Source organism: Pseudophryne corroboree, chromosome 2, assembly GCF_028390025.1.
Source record: "Pseudophryne corroboree isolate aPseCor3 chromosome 2, aPseCor3.hap2, whole genome shotgun sequence".
Lineage (NCBI taxonomy): Eukaryota > Metazoa > Chordata > Amphibia > Anura > Myobatrachidae > Pseudophryne > Pseudophryne corroboree.
The window spans coordinates 163,644,320-163,662,606 of record NC_086445.1 but is presented as its reverse complement, the minus strand read 5'-3'; the positions used below and the strand labels follow the sequence as shown (position 1 = coordinate 163,662,606).

At 47.9% G+C, this 18,287-nt stretch overlaps 1 protein-coding gene across 3 annotated transcripts in view; it reads left to right on the top strand.

Moving 5' to 3' along the window:
* Window positions 1-18,287, top strand: part of FAM124A (family with sequence similarity 124 member A) — a 399,378-nt gene that overhangs the window by 342,881 nt on the left and 38,210 nt on the right. For all 3 annotated transcript variants that reach the window (XM_063951961.1, XM_063951960.1, XM_063951959.1), the window contains exon 3: window positions 10,859-11,595. In XM_063951961.1, the coding sequence (XP_063808031.1) occupies window positions 10,859-11,595 (737 nt within the window). The remainder of the gene's footprint in view (window positions 1-10,858; window positions 11,596-18,287) is intronic.

Below are 18,287 nucleotides of genomic sequence, written 5' to 3'. Positions count from 1 at the left end.
GTGGCCTCTACCTCTACGAAGGGACCTGCTCCAGCAGGGACCCTGTCTGTTTCAAGACTTACCGCGGCTGCGTTTGACAGCATGGCGGTTGAACGCCGGACCCTGAAGGAAAAAGGCATTCCGGATGAAGTCATCCCTACCCTGATCAAAGCCAGGAAGGATGTAACCGTGCAGCATTATCACCGTATTTGGCGTAAATATGTTGCGTGGTGCGAGGCCAGGAAGGCCCCTACAGAGGAATTTCAACTGGGTCGGTTCCTGCATTTCCTGCAAACAGGACTGTCTATGGGCCTAAAATTAAGGTTCAAATTTCGGCCCTGTCGATCTTCTTCCAAAAAGAACTGGCTTCAGTTCCTGAAGTTCAGACGTTTGTCAAAGGGGTGCTGCATATACAGCCTCCTTTTGTGCCTCCAGTGGCACCTTGGGATCTCAATGTGGTTTTGGGGTTCCTAAAATCACATTGGTTTGAACCACTCACCACTGTGGACTTAAAATATCTCACATGGAAAGTGGTAATGCTGTTGGCCCTGGCGTCAGAAGGCGCGTGTCAGAATTGGCGGCTTTATCCTATAAAAGCCCTTACCTAATTTTTCATACGGATAGGGCAGAATTGAGGACTCGTCCTCAATTTCTCCCTAAGGTGGTTTCAGCGTTTCACCTGAACCAGCCTATTGTGGTACCTGCGGCTACTAGGGACTTGGAGGACTCCAAGTTGCTGGACGTAGTCAGGGCCCTGAAAATATATGTTTCCAGGACGGCTGGAGTCAGAAAATCTGACTCGCTGTTTATCCTGTATGCACCCAACAAGCTGGGTGCTCCTGCTTCTAAGCAGACTATTGCTCGTTGGATTTGTAGTACAATTCAGCTTGCTCATTCTGTGGCAGGCCTGCCACAGCCTAAATCTGTAAAAGCCCATTCCACAAGGAAAGTGGGCTCATCTTGGGCGGCTGCCCGAGGGGTCTCGGCTTTACAACTTTGCCGAGCAGCTACTTGGTCAGGGGCAAACACGTTTGCTAAATTCTACAAATTTGATACCCTGGCTGAGGAGGACCTGGAGTTCTCTCATTCGGTGCTGCAGAGTCATCCGCACTCTCCCGCCCGTTTGGGAGCTTTGGTATAATCCCCATGGTCCTTACGGAGTTCCCAGCATCCACTAGGACGTCAGAGAAAATAAGAATTTACTTACCGATAATTCTATTTCTCGTAGTCCGTAGTGGATGCTGGGCGCCCATCCCAAGTGCGGATTGTCTGCAATACTTGTACATAGTTATTGTTAACTAAATCGGGTTATTGTTGTAGTGAGCCATCTTTTCTAGAGGCTCCTCTGTTATCATACTGTTAACTGGGTTCAGATCACAAGTTTTATACGGTGTGATTGGTGTGGCTGGTATGAGTCTTACCCGGGATTCAAAATCCTTCCTTATTGTGTACGCTCGTCCGGGCACAGTATCCTAACTGAGGCTTGGAGGAGGGTCATGGGGGGAGGAGCCAGTGCACACCAGGTAGTACTAAAGCTTTCTATTTGTGCCCAGTCTCCTGCGGAGCCGCTATTCCCCATGGTCCTTACGGAGTTCCCAGCATCCACTACGGACTACGAGAAATAGAATTATCGGTGAGTAAATTCTTATTATATATATATATATATATATATATATATATATATATATACATACATACACATACAGTACACGTATATATACGCATGTATATATATCATGTGTGTGTTTATATGTATGTATGCATATACATGTGTATATATGTATGCACAAATTGCACATGGATATATATGTACTATAATTAAAATAAAGTAAACTTTCATTAAGCACTTACAAGTGCCACCAGGAAGAAAGCAGACTGCAGAGGACGCTAGACAGCCATTAATAATACTCATGCAGCCAAAAAAAAAAAAAAAAATGGGGGGGGGGGGGGTTTCTGGGTGCTCGGACCCCCCCCCCCCCCCCCTTTGGTTGCGCCACTGATGACCCCCCTAGAACGGTGATGAAAAGTCAGACAGAAGGCATTCTGTCAACTGATTTCAAAGCTTTCTTAACAACAACAGATGTGTCAGCATGAAGTGCACAGGACATGAATACACCAGCCCATGCCCCTTATCACAGGTCACACACTATAAGAACAAAGCGGGGAAAAGGCGCTTACAGTAAGTGCAGGTGGGAAAAGAGGAGCAGCGGTAATATTCTGGAGTGTACAGTACTCTAATTAAGAAGCCGATTAGCTATGCCACTTCTTTTCCTTGGCTCTGGGTTTAGCTTTGCCAGGGCTGAACAAAAGCAGATTTTCTCTGCTGTCTATGTAACTCTAGCTTCTAATGATGGCTTTGTACAGTTCTCCGGTGGTCTACTGAAGCGATTTGTTTTACCATCGAGGCCTGATGACACAATCAGACGTTCCCTCTGAATACTAATGCCAATGACAGATCTCACAAAGCTCAGTTTTTTGTGGGGTTTTTTACCGTCCTTCAGACTTTTAATTAGCACATGGCAGATCACACTGAGAGCCGTGGATAAAAATGCCTCCCTTACAGAGACTCCGCTCACATTTTCAGGCTTGTCTGTGCAGCATACATTTCAATTTTCCTCTGAAGCCACCGAACTGATCTTAGATTGCACATACCATGGAGTCTTTGTTTGAGTTGTGTTTAATTTTTATCAATTTAAAGGATAGCTATCAAAATATTATGTTAATAATTATTTATTGCCAGATATTTATATAGCGCACACATATTCTGCAGCACTTTACAGAGAATATTTAGCCATTCACATCAGTCCCTGCCCCAGTGGTGCTTACTTTTTGGCTGTTGTATACTAAAAGCTGGGATAAGATAATAATGATATCCGGCACTGCTAGTTGAGTAAATTGAATAAGTTCATGACTGCATCATGGATAAGTAATGATTTGTGTCTATGACACTATGTGGTTGTTAAAAATGTCCTTTCATTTGTGAGCTACAAATAAATTAGGAATGTCCAGCCAATAGAGGATAAAATAATGTAGTTTATTAATTAGTAAACAGCAAATCAAAAATATCAATATTATTATTATTATCCTTGTGTGGACCCCGGGTTAATATGTGCATTATTTTCGCCTAACACTCATCTCCGCCTTGAGAAAGGCAGCGTTCACAGCTCTGTGCGGGCCCCGGGGTCACTATGGGTTCTGGAATCACAGCAGTAAGGACCGCAATAGCAAGGTACAATAGCACCTTTAGAACATACACACTAAACATACATGTAAAACCATAACCACAATACAGTATGTACAATATAAACGGGTAACATTAATAACTATTACAGTGAAGACTATATTTAAGAAAGAGAGAAAAAACACACAAAGGGACCCTCCACCCACCTAAGCAGTCAATAGTCCCCACTCTGGGCACTTGAGCACGATCCTTTGCACGGCTATTAGGCTCCGCTGGGTGATCATCTGCATGACTTGCTGATCCCGACCGCTTTTGGCCTGATTGTCCTCCACCTGCCAAAGGTAGGGCGTGCTGACTAGTCCCCTGGCTCCATTCGGCACACCAGCCACACGGAGCAATGTGTGCTTACTTTCTAAGCAATCTAGTCCAATTGCTTAGAAATTAAGTAAAAATCACTCCGTGTGTACCCCCCTTTAGACTGCAGACTTGGATATTTGCCCTTTGGTGCCACCCAAGCTATGTGCTGTCCACCTCATGATCTGTTTACTATGATTAGAGGAAAGCAATGCCGCAGGTCTGTAATATAGTACAAGTAGCCAGTCTAGGTTGTTTATAGACCCTGTAGGACATGCTGCCATTTATCAGCAACATTGGTCTTATTAATGGAACACCATTGGTTCTTTTCTGTTATTAAATAAATACATCTGAAGGGAATACATCTTTTTCATCCAGTTGTTTAGTGTCTGACGGTGGAACTTTTTACAATGCTCAATAATATTACTTTGTGTGCAGTTATTTACACAATTGTGATGTGAACTACAAAACGACGTCTTCTCCTGCTCCCATTGACTGTTCAGGCCCAGGGTATTAAGTTGAGGTCCCATCTTTGTATCAACAGGTAATGGGGGAATGTCCTATATTGTACTGCTATTATATAAAAAGCATGTGGTGGCTTTAATGAGCTAAGCAAAGTTCATGTCTCCATAATTGCCTGTTTTCCATTGAAAAGAAATGTAAGCATGTATCTTGCTTTGTGTTTCAGCACACTACGTCCCTGCTGCCAGTGTACGGCTGGGTGGCGGATCGTCCCCACACACAAAGCCACATGCACCTGTGCATCTGCAGATATACTGACCAACAGCTGTGCTGCGCAACTAACGCAATATGACGTATCGGGTGTATACACCCACGACTTGCTAGCGATATATCGGCTGTTCACTGGAACGGCTGATATATCACCCAGTGGAGAGTAACTTCTTGAAGACATGGCCAAGATAGCTGGGCATATGGTTCTGCAGCTTCCAGTAGCTCATTCGGAACTCAGGCGTGTGGCAAAGTTGAATCTACAATTTTATATTTAAGAAGGATCTTCGAGATAGATGAACAAGCAGTGTTTTGTTTTAAACCCCATGAGATGAGAAAATGGAAATATCCCTCTTGTAAAGAGCAGCTCATGCACTTTTCCTTCTCTTACTTATCTATTCCCTATAACGGCGTCTAACCCTTGGTTGCTGCCCTCCTGCTTATTTCAGTGTTATGTACCATATACTTTTCCTGCATTGTCTTACTGTATGTCGCTGTTTTTCTTGTTTTGCTAATGTGTTTATGTACTTTGTTAGGCACTGCAGAACCCGTGTGGCGCCATATAAATAAAGAATAATATTAAAAGTTCCCGTTTTCTCTGACGTCCTAGTGGATGCTGGGAACTCCGTAAGGACCATGGGGAATAGACGGGCTCCGCAGGAGACTGGGCACTCTAAAAGAAAGATTAGGTACTATCTGGTGTGCACTGGCTCCTCCCTCTATGCCCCTCCTCCAGACCTCAGTTAGATTTCTGTGCCCGGCCGAGCTGGATGCACACTAGGGGCTCTCCTGAGCTCCTAGAAAGAAAGTATATGTTAGGTTTTTTATTTTACAGTGAGACCTGCTGGCAACAGGCTCACTGCAACGAGGGACTAAGGGGAGAAGAAGCGAACCTACCTGCTTGCAGCTAGCTTGGGCTTCTTAGGCTACTGAACACCATTAGCTCCAGAGGGATCGACCGCAGGACCCGTCCTTGGTGTTCGTTCCCGGAGCCGCGCCGCCGTCCCCCTTACAGAGCCAGAAGCATGAAGATGGTCCGGAAAATCGGCGGCAGAAGACTTCAGTCTTCACCAAGGTAGCGCACAGCACTGCAGCTGTGCGCCATTGCTCCTCATACACACTTCACACTCCGGTCACTGAAGGTGCAGGGCGCTGGGGGGGGGCGCCCTGAGCAGCAATAAAAACACCTTGGCTGGCAAAATAATCACAATATATAGCCCCAGAGGCTATATATGTGATAATTACCCCTGCCAGAATCCATAAAAAAGCGGGAGAAAAGTCCACGAAAAAGGGGCGGAGCTATCTCCCTCGGCACACTGGCGCCATTTTCTCTTCACAGTGTAGCTGGAAGACAGCTCCCCAGGCTCTCCCCTGTAGTTTTCAGGCTCAAAGGGTTAAAAAGAGAGGGGGGGCACTAAATTTAGGCACAATATTGTTTATGCAAGCAGCTATTGGGGAAAATTCACTCAGTGATAGTGTTTATCCCTACATTATATAGCGCTCTGGTGTGTGCTGGCATACTCTCTCTCTGTCTCCCCAAAGGGCTGTGTGGGGTCCTGTCCTCAGTCAGAGCATTCCCTGTGTGTGTGCGGTGGGTCGGTACGGCTGTGTCGACATGTTTGATGAGGAGGCTTATGTGGAGGCGGAGCAGATGCCGATAAATGGGATGTCGCCCCCTGTGGGCTGACACCAGAGTGGATGGATAGGTGGAAGGTATTAACCGACAGTGTCAACTCCTTACATAAAAGGCTGGATGACGTAACAGCTATGGGACAGCCAGCTTCTCAGCCCGCGCCTGCCCAGGCGTCTCAAAGGCTATCAGGGGCTCAAAAACGCCCGCTCCCTCAGATGGCAGACACAGATGTCGACGCGGAGTCTGACTCCAGTGTCGACGAGGTTGAGACATATACACAATCCACTAGGAACATCCGTTACATGATCCCGGCAATAAAAAAATGTGTTACACATTTCTGACATTAACCCAAGTACCACTAAAAAAGGGTTTTATGTTTGGGGTGAAAAAGCAGGCAGTGTTTTGTTCCCCCATCAAATGAGTGAATGAAGTGTGAAAAAGCGTGGGTTCCCCCAATAAGAAACTGGTAATTTCTAAAAAGTTACTGATGGCGTACCTTTTCCCGCCAGAGGATAAGTTACGCTGGGAGATATCCCCTAGGGTGGATAAGGCGCTCACACGTTTGTCAAAAAAGGTGGCACTGCCGTCTTAGGATACGGCCACTTTGAAGGTACCTGCTGATAAAAAGCAGGAGGCTATCCTGAAGTCTGTATTTACACACTCAGGTACTAGACTGAGACCTGCAGATAGTGCTGCTGCAGCGTGGTCTGTAACCCTGTCAAACAGGGATACTATTTTGCGAACATAAGACGTCGTCTTATATATGAGGGATGCACAGAGGGATATTTTGCCGGGTGGCATCCTGAATTAATGCAATGTCCATTCTGTCAGGAGGGTATTAGAGACCCGACACTGGACAGGTGATGCTGACTTTAAAAGGCACATAGAGCCTTATAAGGGTGAGGAATTGTTTGGGGATGGTCTCTGGGACCTCGTATCCACAGCAACAGCTGGGAAGAAAAATTTTTACCTCATGTTTCCTCACAGCCTAATGGGCCCTACTCACTGGCCGAGGTGCCCGACGGCCGATACGGCCGACGAGCGACCCGGCGGCGGGGGGGGCAGTGACGGGGGGAGTGAAGCTTCTTCACTCCCCCCGTCACCCGGCTCCATAGACGTGCAGGCAAATATGGACGAGATCGTCCATATTGGCCTGCATGCACAGCCGACAGGAGACCAGCGATGAACGAGCGCGGGGACGCGCATCGTTCATCGCTTAAGTCTCCACACTGAAAGATATGAACGAGATCTCGTTCATTTATGAACGAGATCGTTCATATCTTTCAAAATATCGGCCAGTGTGTAGGGCCCATAAGAAAGCACTGTATTATCAGGTACAGTCCTTTCGGCTTCAGAAAAGCAAGCGGGTCAAAGGCGCTTCCTTTCTGCACAGAGACGAGGGAAGAGGGAAAAAGCTGCACCAGTCAGCCAGTTCCCAGAATCAAAATTCTTCCCCCGCTTCCTCTGAGTCCACCGAATGACGCGGGGGCTCCACAGGCGTAGCCAGGTACGGTGGGGGGCCGCCTCAAAAATTTCAGCGATCAGTGGGCTCGCTCACAGGTGGATCCCTGGATCCTTGAAGTAGTATCTCAGGGGTACAGGCTGGAATTCGAGGCGTCTCCCCCCCGCCGTTTCCTCAAATCTGCCTTGCCGACAACTCCCTCAGGCAGGGAGGCTGTGCTAGAGGCAATTCACAAGCTGTATTCCCAGCAGGTGATAGTCAAGGTGCCCCTACTTCAACAAGGACGGGGTTACTATTCCACACTGTTTGTGGTATCGAAACCGGACGGTTCGGTGAGACCCATTTTAAATTTGAAGTCCTTGAACACATACATAAAAAAATTCAAGTTCAAGATGGAATCGCTCAGGGCGGTTATTGCAAGCCTGGAGGAGGGGGATTACATGGTATCCCTGGACAACAAGGATGCTTACCTACATGTCCCCATTTACCATCCTCACCAGGAGTACCTCAGATTTGTGGTACAGGATTGCCATTACCAATTCCAAACACTGCCGTTTGGACTGTCCATGGCACCGAGGGTCTTTACCAAGGTAATGGCAGAAATGATGATACTCCTTCGAAAAAAGGGAGTTTTTAATTATCCCGTACTTGGACGATCTCCTTATAAAGGCGAGGTCCATGGAGCAGTTGTTGGTCGGAGTAGCACTATCTCGGGAAGTGCTGCAACAGCACGGATGGATTCTATACATTCCAAAGTCACAGCTGGTTCCTACCACACGCCTGCTGTTCCTGGGGATGGTTCTGGACACAGAACAGAAAAAAGTGTTTCTCCCGCAGGAGAAAGCCAAGGAGCTGTCATCTCTAGTCAGAGACCTCCTGAAACCAAAACAGGTATCGGTGCATCACTGCACACGAGTCCTGGGAAAAATGGTAGCTTCTTACGAAGCAAAATTCCATTCGGCAGGTTCCATGCAAGAACCTTTCAGTGGGACCTCTTGGACAAGTGGTCGGAATCGCATCTTCAGATGCATCGGCTGATAACCCTGTCTCCAAGGACCAGGGTATCTCTACTGTGGTGGCTGCAGAGTGCTCATCTTCAAGAGGGCCGCAGATTCGGCATACAGGACTGGGTCCTGGTAACCACGGATGCCAGCCTTCGAGGCTGGGGGGCAGTCACACAGGGAAGAAATTTCCAAGGACTTTGGTCAAGTCAGGAGTCGTCCCTACACATAAATATTCTGGAACTGAGGGCCATTTACAATGCCCTAGGTCTGGCAAGGCCTCTGCTTCAAAACCAGTCGGTACTGATCCAATCAGACAACATTACGGCAGTCGCCCATGTAAACCGACAGGGCGGCACAAGAAGCAGGATGGCGATGGCAGAAGCCACAAGGATTCTCCGATGGGCGGAAAATCACGTCTTAGCACTGTCAGCAGTGTTCATTCCGGGAGTGGACAACTGGGAAGCAGACTTCCTCAGCAGACACGACCGACACCCGGGAGAGTGGGGACTTCATCCAGAAGTCTTCCAACTGTTGGTAAACCGTGGGGAAAGGCCACAGGTGGACATGATGGCGTCCCGCCTAAACAAAAAAACAAACAAAAAAAAACAAAACTAGATATTGCGCCAGGTCAAGGGAACCTCAGGCAATAGCTGTGGACGCTCTAGTGACACCGTGGGTGTACCAGTCGGTTTATGTATTCCCTCCTCTGCCTCTCATACCAAAGGTACTGAGAATAATAAGAAAACGAGGAGTAAGAACGATACTCGTGGTTCCGGATGGACCAAGAAGAGCTTGGTACCCAGAACTTCAAGAAATAATATCGGAGGACCCATGGCCTCTACCGCTCAGACAGGATCTGCTACAGCAGGGGCCCTGTCTGTTCCAAGACTTACCGCGGCTGCGTTGGACGGCATGGCGGTTGAATTCCGGATCCTAAAGCAAAAGGGCATTCCGGAGGAAGTCATTCCTACGCTGATAAAAGCCAGGAAAGAAGTAACCGCAAACCATTATCACCGTATTTGGCGAAAATATGCTGCGTGGTGTGAGGCCAGGAAGGCCCCAACAGAGGAATTTCAGCTGGGTCGTTTTCTGCACTTCCTGCAGTCAGGAGTGACTATGGGCCTAAATTTGGGTTCCATTAAGGTCCAGATTTCGGCTCTGTCGATTTTCTTCCAGAAAGAACTGGCTTCACTGCCTGGAGTTCAGACATTTGTAAAGGGAGTGCTACATATTCAGCCCCTTTTTTGTGCCTTCTGTGGCACCTTGGGATCTCAACGTGGTGTTGAGTTTCTTAAAATCACATTGGTTTGAGCCACTTAAAACTGTGGATTTGAAATATCTCACGTGGAAAGTGGTCATGTTATTGGCCTTGGCTTCGGCCAGGCGTGTGTCAGAATTGGCGGCTTTGTCATGTAAAAGCCCTTATCTGATTTTCCATATGGATAGGGCAGAATTGAGGACTCGTCCCCAGTTTCTCCCTAAGGTGGTATCAGCTTTTCACTTGAACCAACCTATTGTAGTGCCTGCGGCTACTAGGGACTTGGAAGATTCCAAGTTACTGGACGTAGTCAGGGCCTTAAAAATTTATATTTCCAGGACGGCTGGAGTCAGGAAAACTGACTCGTTTTTTTATCCTGTAGGCACCCCACAAAATAGGTGCTCCTGCTTCTAAGCAGACTATTGCTCGCTGAATTTGTAGCACAATTCAGCTGGAGCATGCTGCGGCTGGATTGCCGCATCCTAAATCAGTAACAGCCCATTCCACGAGGAAAGTGGGCTCATCTTGGGTCTCGGCTTTACAACTTTGCCGAGCTGCAACTTGGTCAGGGGCAAACACGTTTGCTAAATTCTACAAATTTGATACCCTGGCTGAGGAGGACCTTGAGTTCTCTCATTCGGTGCTGCAGAGTCATCCGCACTCTCCCGCCCGTTTGGGAGCTTTGGTATAATCCCCATGGTCCTTACGGAGTTCCCAGCATCCACTAGGACGTCAGAGAAAATAAGATTTTACTCACCGGTAAATCTATTTCTCGTAGTCCGTAGTGGATCCTGGGCGCCCATCCCAAGTGCGGATTGTCTGCAATACTTGTATATAGTTATTGCCTAACTAAAGGGTTATTGTTGAGCCATCTGTTGAGAGGCTCAGTTATATTTCATACTGTTAACTGGGTATAGTATCACGAGTTATACGGTGTGATTGGTGTGGCTGGTATGAGTCTTACCCGGGATTCAAAATCCTTCCTTATTGTGTCAGCTCTTCCGGGCACAGTATCCTAACTAAGGTCTGGAGGAGGGGCATAGAGGGAGGAGCCAGTGCACACCAGATAGTACCTAATCTTTCTTTTAGAGTGCCCAGTCTCCTGCGGAGCCCGTCTATTCCCCATGGTCCTTACGGAGTTCCCAGCATCCACTACGGACTACGAGAAATAGATTTACCGGTGAGTAAAATCTTATTTTCTGTATCTGTTGCTAGTTTAAAACTGAGCAATCTAATGTTTTATGTATTTATCTTATAGGTGAGCTCTCTGTAGATGATGCCCAGGACCCATTCCTTGTCAGCATTCATATTATTGCCGACCCCGGTGAATCCAGATCTCTCCAAGGTGCCATTGATAAACTCCTGGCATGGATCCACCCTGATCTGCAGCTGTTCCGTGTCTCTGAAAGAAGGACTTCCAAGAAAAAGAAGCAGAATAAGGGCTTTTTATCCCAACCGGCCCTGGCAGTCATTTTATTTTTGCAAGAAGAGTATGGGGAAGAGCAGATCTTACACCTCTACGACTGCTTCCGGAAACCCCCCTGGCAGTTCCATCACACGGAGCGCGTCCACGGCAAATTCCTCCCTTATATGCCATGTAACCAAGACTTCTTTACCTTGACAAACGGAACCCCATTGTGGGCCATCCGACAAGTGCATTACGGGAAGGAAATTATACGCTTTACTATATATTGCAGTTATGAGAACTTTGAAGACATGACGAAAATGTATGAACTTATTCTGAAAAAATCTCTTTGGAAGAAGAAAGCTGATTTTTGTGTCTTTCCAGTCTACTCCAATATGGATATAGACATTGAGTTTTCCTTAAAGAGACTACTTAAGGGTCAGCCCCCAGTGCCTCTTGAGTCCTCATTACTGGAGTTTAGAGTAAAAGACTTTGGACAACTTATTCCTCTCTTGCCCAACCAGTGTAGCCCAATTAGTGAAGGCAGATGGCAGACCGAAGACCATGATGGCAATAAAATACTGTTGCAGGTAAATATTCACCCACACCCATGCTTCTGATCAGGCATCTGTTATTCAAGGCATAGCAGGTTAGTCAGTGGTGCTCACACCATTAGCAATTTACCATGGTTAGTTGGGGATATAGCCAACATTGAGGCTAACTGCACACACTTACTAATGCTTATCTGACGAGGGAAACAGAGAAGACACAAATAGCAAACACAGAATAGAGGTACACATGGTACAATGACAGACCGAATTCAGGTGGACGTGGGATACTTATCAATAATTGAGGCTAACGCAGACACTTGCTAATGCTTATCTGGTGAGGGACAAATAGCAAACCCAGAATGGGGTACTCATGGTGTAATGAGTGCAAGTGGATGTGGGACAAAACTGGGGGCAGGGAATGCTCATGTTAAATCCCTCCACTATTCCAGTGCCTCGTCTACTAAGAGAAAGTAATTATATTTATTAAAAACACACAAAAACATTTTTTATATTCTCCATGAAAAAAATGCCTTTCCTTGCTGTAACTATACGTGGCCATTAATACCCGTGAACAAAATGGGATGCTTCCAATTTTCCATCCCCCGCAGTGATTGATCAACTGACCGTTTCATCACCATTGTTGTTAGTCATCTGATACTTGCAACCAGGTGATGGTGCTGGGGAGGAATCTATTTTCTACCTAGCAATAGCTAGTGACAAAGACAGAAGGCCAGAGTGTCATTACATGGACAAAGGAAAACTGGCATAACAAATAGTTATAGCAAAATAATACCCCTTTCACACTGCATTGCCGGGTGGCACCCGGGATTTGTACATCGGTCCTTCCCGGCTGAGACCCCTTTCAGACTGGCCACCCAACCTGGCTTATTGCCAGTTGGGTGACGTCACCATCGGCATGTCCCGAAGCTTGGATATGATCTCATCTCCAAGCGCCGGCCTTCCTATGGTGTGAACAGGTCCGCGTCGCATCAACCCGGTATATCCGTTCCCACTGCACCGCAAGCAGGGTTGCACCCATGTTCAACACCACTCGCTACCCGGGTTGAAATGACGGGGCACTTGGGCCGAATAATTTCAACCGGGTGCTTTCACACTGTACAATATCCCGGGTTTCTGCGTGTTCACGTGCAATAACCTGGGATATTTATGGCAGTGTGAAAGGGGTATAAGTAGATTTTACTACAAGAAAAAAACAAGAAAGGATTCCAGGCGTTAGTGAAATTGAAAACATATATTTCTCTAACGTCCTAGTGGATGCTGGGGACTCCGAAAGGACCATGGGGAATAGCGGCTCCGCAGGAGACTGGGCACAAAGTAAAAGCTTTAGGACTAGCTGGTGTGCACTGGCTCCTCCCCCTATGACCCTCCTCCAAGCCTCAGTTAAGATTTTGTGCCCGAACGAGAAGGGTGCAATCTAGGTGGCTCTCCTGAGCTGCTTAGAGTAAAAGTTTAAATAGGTTTTTTATTTTCAGTGAGACCTGCTGGCAACAGGCTCACTGCATCGAGGGACTAAGGGGAGAAGAAGCGAACTCACCTGCGTGCAGAGTGGATTGGGCTTCTTAGGCTACTGGACATTAGCTCTGAAGGGACAATCACAGGCCCAGCCATGGATGGGTCCCGGAGCCGCGCCGCCGGCCCCCTTACAGATGCTGAAGCAAGAAGAGGTCCATAAATCGGCGGCAGAAGACTTTCCTGTCTTCACAAGGTAGCGCACAGCACTGCAGCTGTGCGCCATTGCTCTCAGCACACTTCACACTTCGGTCACTGAGGGTGCAGGGCGCTGGGGGGGGGCGCCCTGGGAAGCAATGAATTTACCTTATTTGGCAAAAAATACATCACATATAGCTCCTGGGCTATATGGATGTATTTAACCCCTGCCAGTTTTCCTGTAAAAAGCGGGAGAAGAGCCCGCCGTGAAGGGGGCGGGGCCTATCTCCTCAGCACACAGCGCCATTTTTCCCACACAGCTCCGCTGGTAGGAAGGCTCCCAGAATCTCCCCTGCACTACAGAAACAGGGTAAAAAAGAGAGGGGGGCACTTATTTGGCAAAATAACAGATATAAGCAGCTATAAGGGATAGACACTTATTGTAAGGTTGTCCCTATACATATATAGCGCTCTGGTGTGTGCTGGCAAACTCTCCCTCTGTCTCCCCAAGGGGCTAAGTGGGTCCTGTCCTCTATCAGAGCATTCCCTGTGTGTGTGCTGGGTGTCGGTACGTGTGTGTCGACATGTATGAGGAGGAAAATGATGTGGAGGCGGAGCAATTGCCTATAATGGTGATGTCACCCCCTAGGGAGTCGACACCTGAATGGATGGCCGTAATTAAGGAATTACGTGACAGTGTCGGCACGTTACAGAAAACTGTTGACGACATGAGACAGCCGGCAGCTCAGTTAGTGCCTGTCCAGGCGTCTCAAACACCGTCAGGGGCTATTAAACGCCCGTTACCTCAGTGGGTCGACACGGACCCAGACACAGACACTGACTCCAGTGTCGACGGTGAAGAAACAAACGTATTTTCCAGTAGGGCCACACGTTACATGATCACGGCAATGAAGGAGGTTTTGCACATCTCTGATACTGCAAGTACCACAAAAAGGGGTATTATGTGGGGTGTGAAAAAACTACCCGTAGTTTTTCCTGAATCAGATGAATTGAATGAAGTGTGTGATGAAGCGTGGGTTACCCCCGACAAAAAACTGCTAATTTCTAAAAAATTATTGGCACTATATCCCTTCCCACCAGAGGTTAGGGCTCGTTGGGAAACACCCCCTAGGGTGGATAAGGCGCTCACACGCTTATCAAAACAAGTGGCGTTACCGTCTCCAGAAACGGCCGCCCTTAAGGAGCCAGCAGATAGGAGGTTGGAAAATATCCTTAAAAGTATATACACACATACTGGTGTTATACTGCGACCAGCAATCGCCTCAGCCTGGATGTGCAGTGCTGGGGTGGCTTGGTCGGATTCCCTGACTGAAAATATTGATACCCTGGACAGGGACAATATATTATTGACTATAGAGCATTTAAAGGATGCATTCCTATATATGCGAGATGCACAGAGAGACATTTGCACTCTGGCATCAAGAGTAAGTGCGATGTCCATTTCTGCCAGAAGAGGATTATAGACGCGACAGTGGTCAGGGGATGCGGATTCCAAACGGCATATGGAAGTATTGCCGTATAACGGGGAGGAGTTATTTGAGGGCGGTCTATCGGACCTGGTGGCCACGGCAACGGCTGGGAAACCCACCTTTTTACCCCAAGTCACCTCGCAGCAGAAAAAGATACCGTCTTTTCAGGCTCAGTCCTTTCGTCCCCATAAGGGCAAGCGGGCAAAAGGCCACTCATATCTGCCCCGGGGCAGAGGAAGGGGAAAAAGACTGCAACAGACAGCTTCTTCCCACGAACAGAAGCCTTCCCCCGCTTCTGCCAAGTCCTCAGCATGACGCTGGGGCCTTACAAGCGGACTCAGGCACGGTGGGGGCCCGTCTCAAGAATTTCAGCGCGCAGTGGGCTCACTCGCAAGTGGACCCCTGGATCCTGCAGGTAGTATCTCAGGGGTACAAATTGGAATTCGAGACGTCTCCCCCTCGCCGGTTCCTGAAGTCTGCTTTACCAACGTCTACCCCCGACAGGGAGGTGGTATTGGAAGCCATTCACAAGCTGTATTCCCAGCAAGTGATAATCAAGGTACCCCTCCTACAACAGGGAAAGGGGTATTACTCCACGCTGTTTGTGGTACCGAAGCCGGACGGCTCGGTGAGACCCATTTTAAATCTGAAAGCCTTGAACACTTACATAAAAAGGTTCAAGTTCAAGATGGAGTCACTCAGAGCAGTGATAGCGAACCTGGAAGAAGGGGACTATATGGTGTCTCTGGACATCAAGGATGCTTACCTCCATGTCCCAATTTGCCCTTCTCACCAAGGGTACCTCAGGTTTGTGGTACAGAACTGTCACTATCAGTTTCAGACGCTGCCGTTTGGATTGTCCACGGCACCCCGGGTCTTTACCAAGGTAATGGCCGAAATGATGATTCTTCTTCGAAGAAAAGGCGTCTTAATTATCCCTTACTTGGACGATCTCCTGATAAGGGCACGGTCCAGAGAACAGTTAGAGGTCGGAGTAGCACTATCTCAAATAGTACTACGACAGCACGGATGGATTCTAAATATTCCAAAATCGCAGCTGATTCCGACGACACGTCTGCTGTTCCTAGGGATGATTCTGGACACAGTACAGAAAAAGGTGTTTCTCCCGGAAGAGAAAGCCAGGGAGTTATCCGACCTAGTCAGGAAACTCCTAAGACCAGGCCAGGTGTCAGTGCATCAGTGCACAAGGGTCCTGGGAAAGATGGTGGCTTCTTACGAAGCGATTCCATTCGGCAGATTCCACGCAAGAACTTTTCAGTTGGATCTGCTAGACAAATGGTCCGGATCGCATCTTCAAATGCATCAGCGGATAACCCTGTCTCCAAGGACAAGGGTGTCTCTCCTGTGGTGGTTACAGAGTGCTCATCTCCTAGAGGGCCGCAGATTCGGCATTCAGGATTGGGTCCTGGTGACCACGGATGCCAGCCTGAGAGGCTGGGGAGCAGTCACACAGGGAAAAAATTTCCAGGGCTTGTGGTCAAGCATGGAAACGTCACTTCACATAAATATCCTGGAACTAAGGGCCATTTACAATGCCCTAAGTCAGGGCGGAAAATCATGTGATAGCACTGTCAGCAGTGTTCATTCCGGGAGTGGACAACTGGGAAGCAGACTTCCTCAGCAGACACGATCTTCACCCGGGGGAGTGGGGACTTCACCCAGAAGTCTTCCACATGATTGTAAACCGTTGGGAAAAACCAAAGGTGGACATGATGGCGTCTCGCCTCAACAAAAAACTGGACAGATATTGCTCCAGGTCAAGGGACCCTCAGGCAATAGCTGTGGACGCTCTGGTAACACCGTGGGTGTACCGGTCAGTGTATGTGTTCCCTCCTCTTCCTCTCATACCAAAAGTACTGAGAATCATAAGAAGGAGAGGAGTAAAGACTATACTCGTGGCTCCGGATTGGCCAAGAAGGACTTGGTACCCGGAAATTCAAGAGATGCTCACGGAAGACCCGTGGCCTCTACCTCTAAGACAGGACCTGCTCCAGCAGGGACCATGTCTGTTCCAAGACTTACCGCGGCTGCGTTTGACGGCATGGCGGTTGAACGCCGGATCCTGAAGAAAAAAGGCATTCCGGATGAAGTCATCCCTACCCTGATCAAAGCCAGGAAGGATGTAACCGTACAACATTATCACCGTATTTGGCGTAAATATGTTGCGTGGTGCGAGGCCAGGAAAGCCCCTACGGAGGAATTTCAACTGGGTCGGTTCCTGCATTTCCTGCAAACAGGACTGTCTATGGGCCTCGAATTAGGGTCCATTTAAGGTTCAAATTTCGGCCCTGTCGATATTCTTCCAAAAAGAACTAGCTTCTGTTCCTGAAGTTCAGACGTTTGTCAAGGGAGTACTGCATATACAGCCTCCTTTTGTGCCTCCAGTGGCACCTTGGGATCTCAATGTAGTGTTGGGATTCCTAAAATCACATTGGTTTGAACCACTCACCACTGTGGACTTGAAATATCTCACATGGAAAGTGGTAATGCTGTTAGCCCTGGCTTCAGCCAGGCGTGTATCAGAATTGGCGGCTTTATCCTATAAAAGCCCTTAGCTAATTTTTCATACGGACAGGGCAGAATTGAGGACTCGTCCTCAATTTCTCCCTAAGGTGGTTTCAGCATTTCACTTAAACCAACCTATTGTGGTGCCTGCGGCTACTAGGGACTTGGAGGATTCCAAGTTGCTGGACGTAGTCAGGGCCCTGAAAATATATGTTTCCAGGACGGCTGGAGTCAGAAAATCTGACTCGCTGTTTATCCTGTATGCACCCAACAAGCTGGGTACTCCTGCTTCTAAGCAGACGATTGCTCGTGGGATTTGTAGTACAATTCAGCTTGCACATTCTGTGGCAGGCCTGCCACAGCCAAAATCTGTAAAAGCCCATTCCACACGGAAAGTGGGCTCATCTTGGGCGGCTGCCCGAGGGGTCTCGGCTTTACAACTTTGCCGAGCAGCTACTTGGTCAGGGGCAAACACGTTTGCTAAATTCTACAAATTTGATACCCTGGCTGAGGAGGACCTGGAGTTCTCTCATTCGGTGCTGCAGAGTCATCCGCACTCTCCCGCCCGTTTGGGAGCTTTGGTATAATCCCCATGGTCCTTTCGGAGTCCCCAGCATCCACTAGGACGTTAGAGAAAATAAGAATTTACTTACCGATAATTCTATTTCTCATAGTCCGTAGTGGATGCTGGGCGCCCATCCCAAGTGCGGATTGTCTGCATTACTTGTACATAGTTATTGTTACAAAAATTGGGTTATTGTTGTTGTGAGCCATCTTTTCAGAGGCTCCTTCTGTTATCATGCTGTTAACTGGGTTCAGATCACAAGTTGTACGGTGTGATTGGTGTGGCTGGTATGAGTCTTACCCGGGATTCAAAATCCTTCCTTATTGTGTACGCTCGTCCGGGCACAGTATCCTAACTGAGGCTTGGAGGAGGGTCATAGGGGGAGGAGCCAGTGCACACCAGCTAGTCCTAAAGCTTTTACTTTGTGCCCAGTCTCCTGCGGAGCCGCTATTCCCCATGGTCCTTTCGGAGTCCCCAGCATC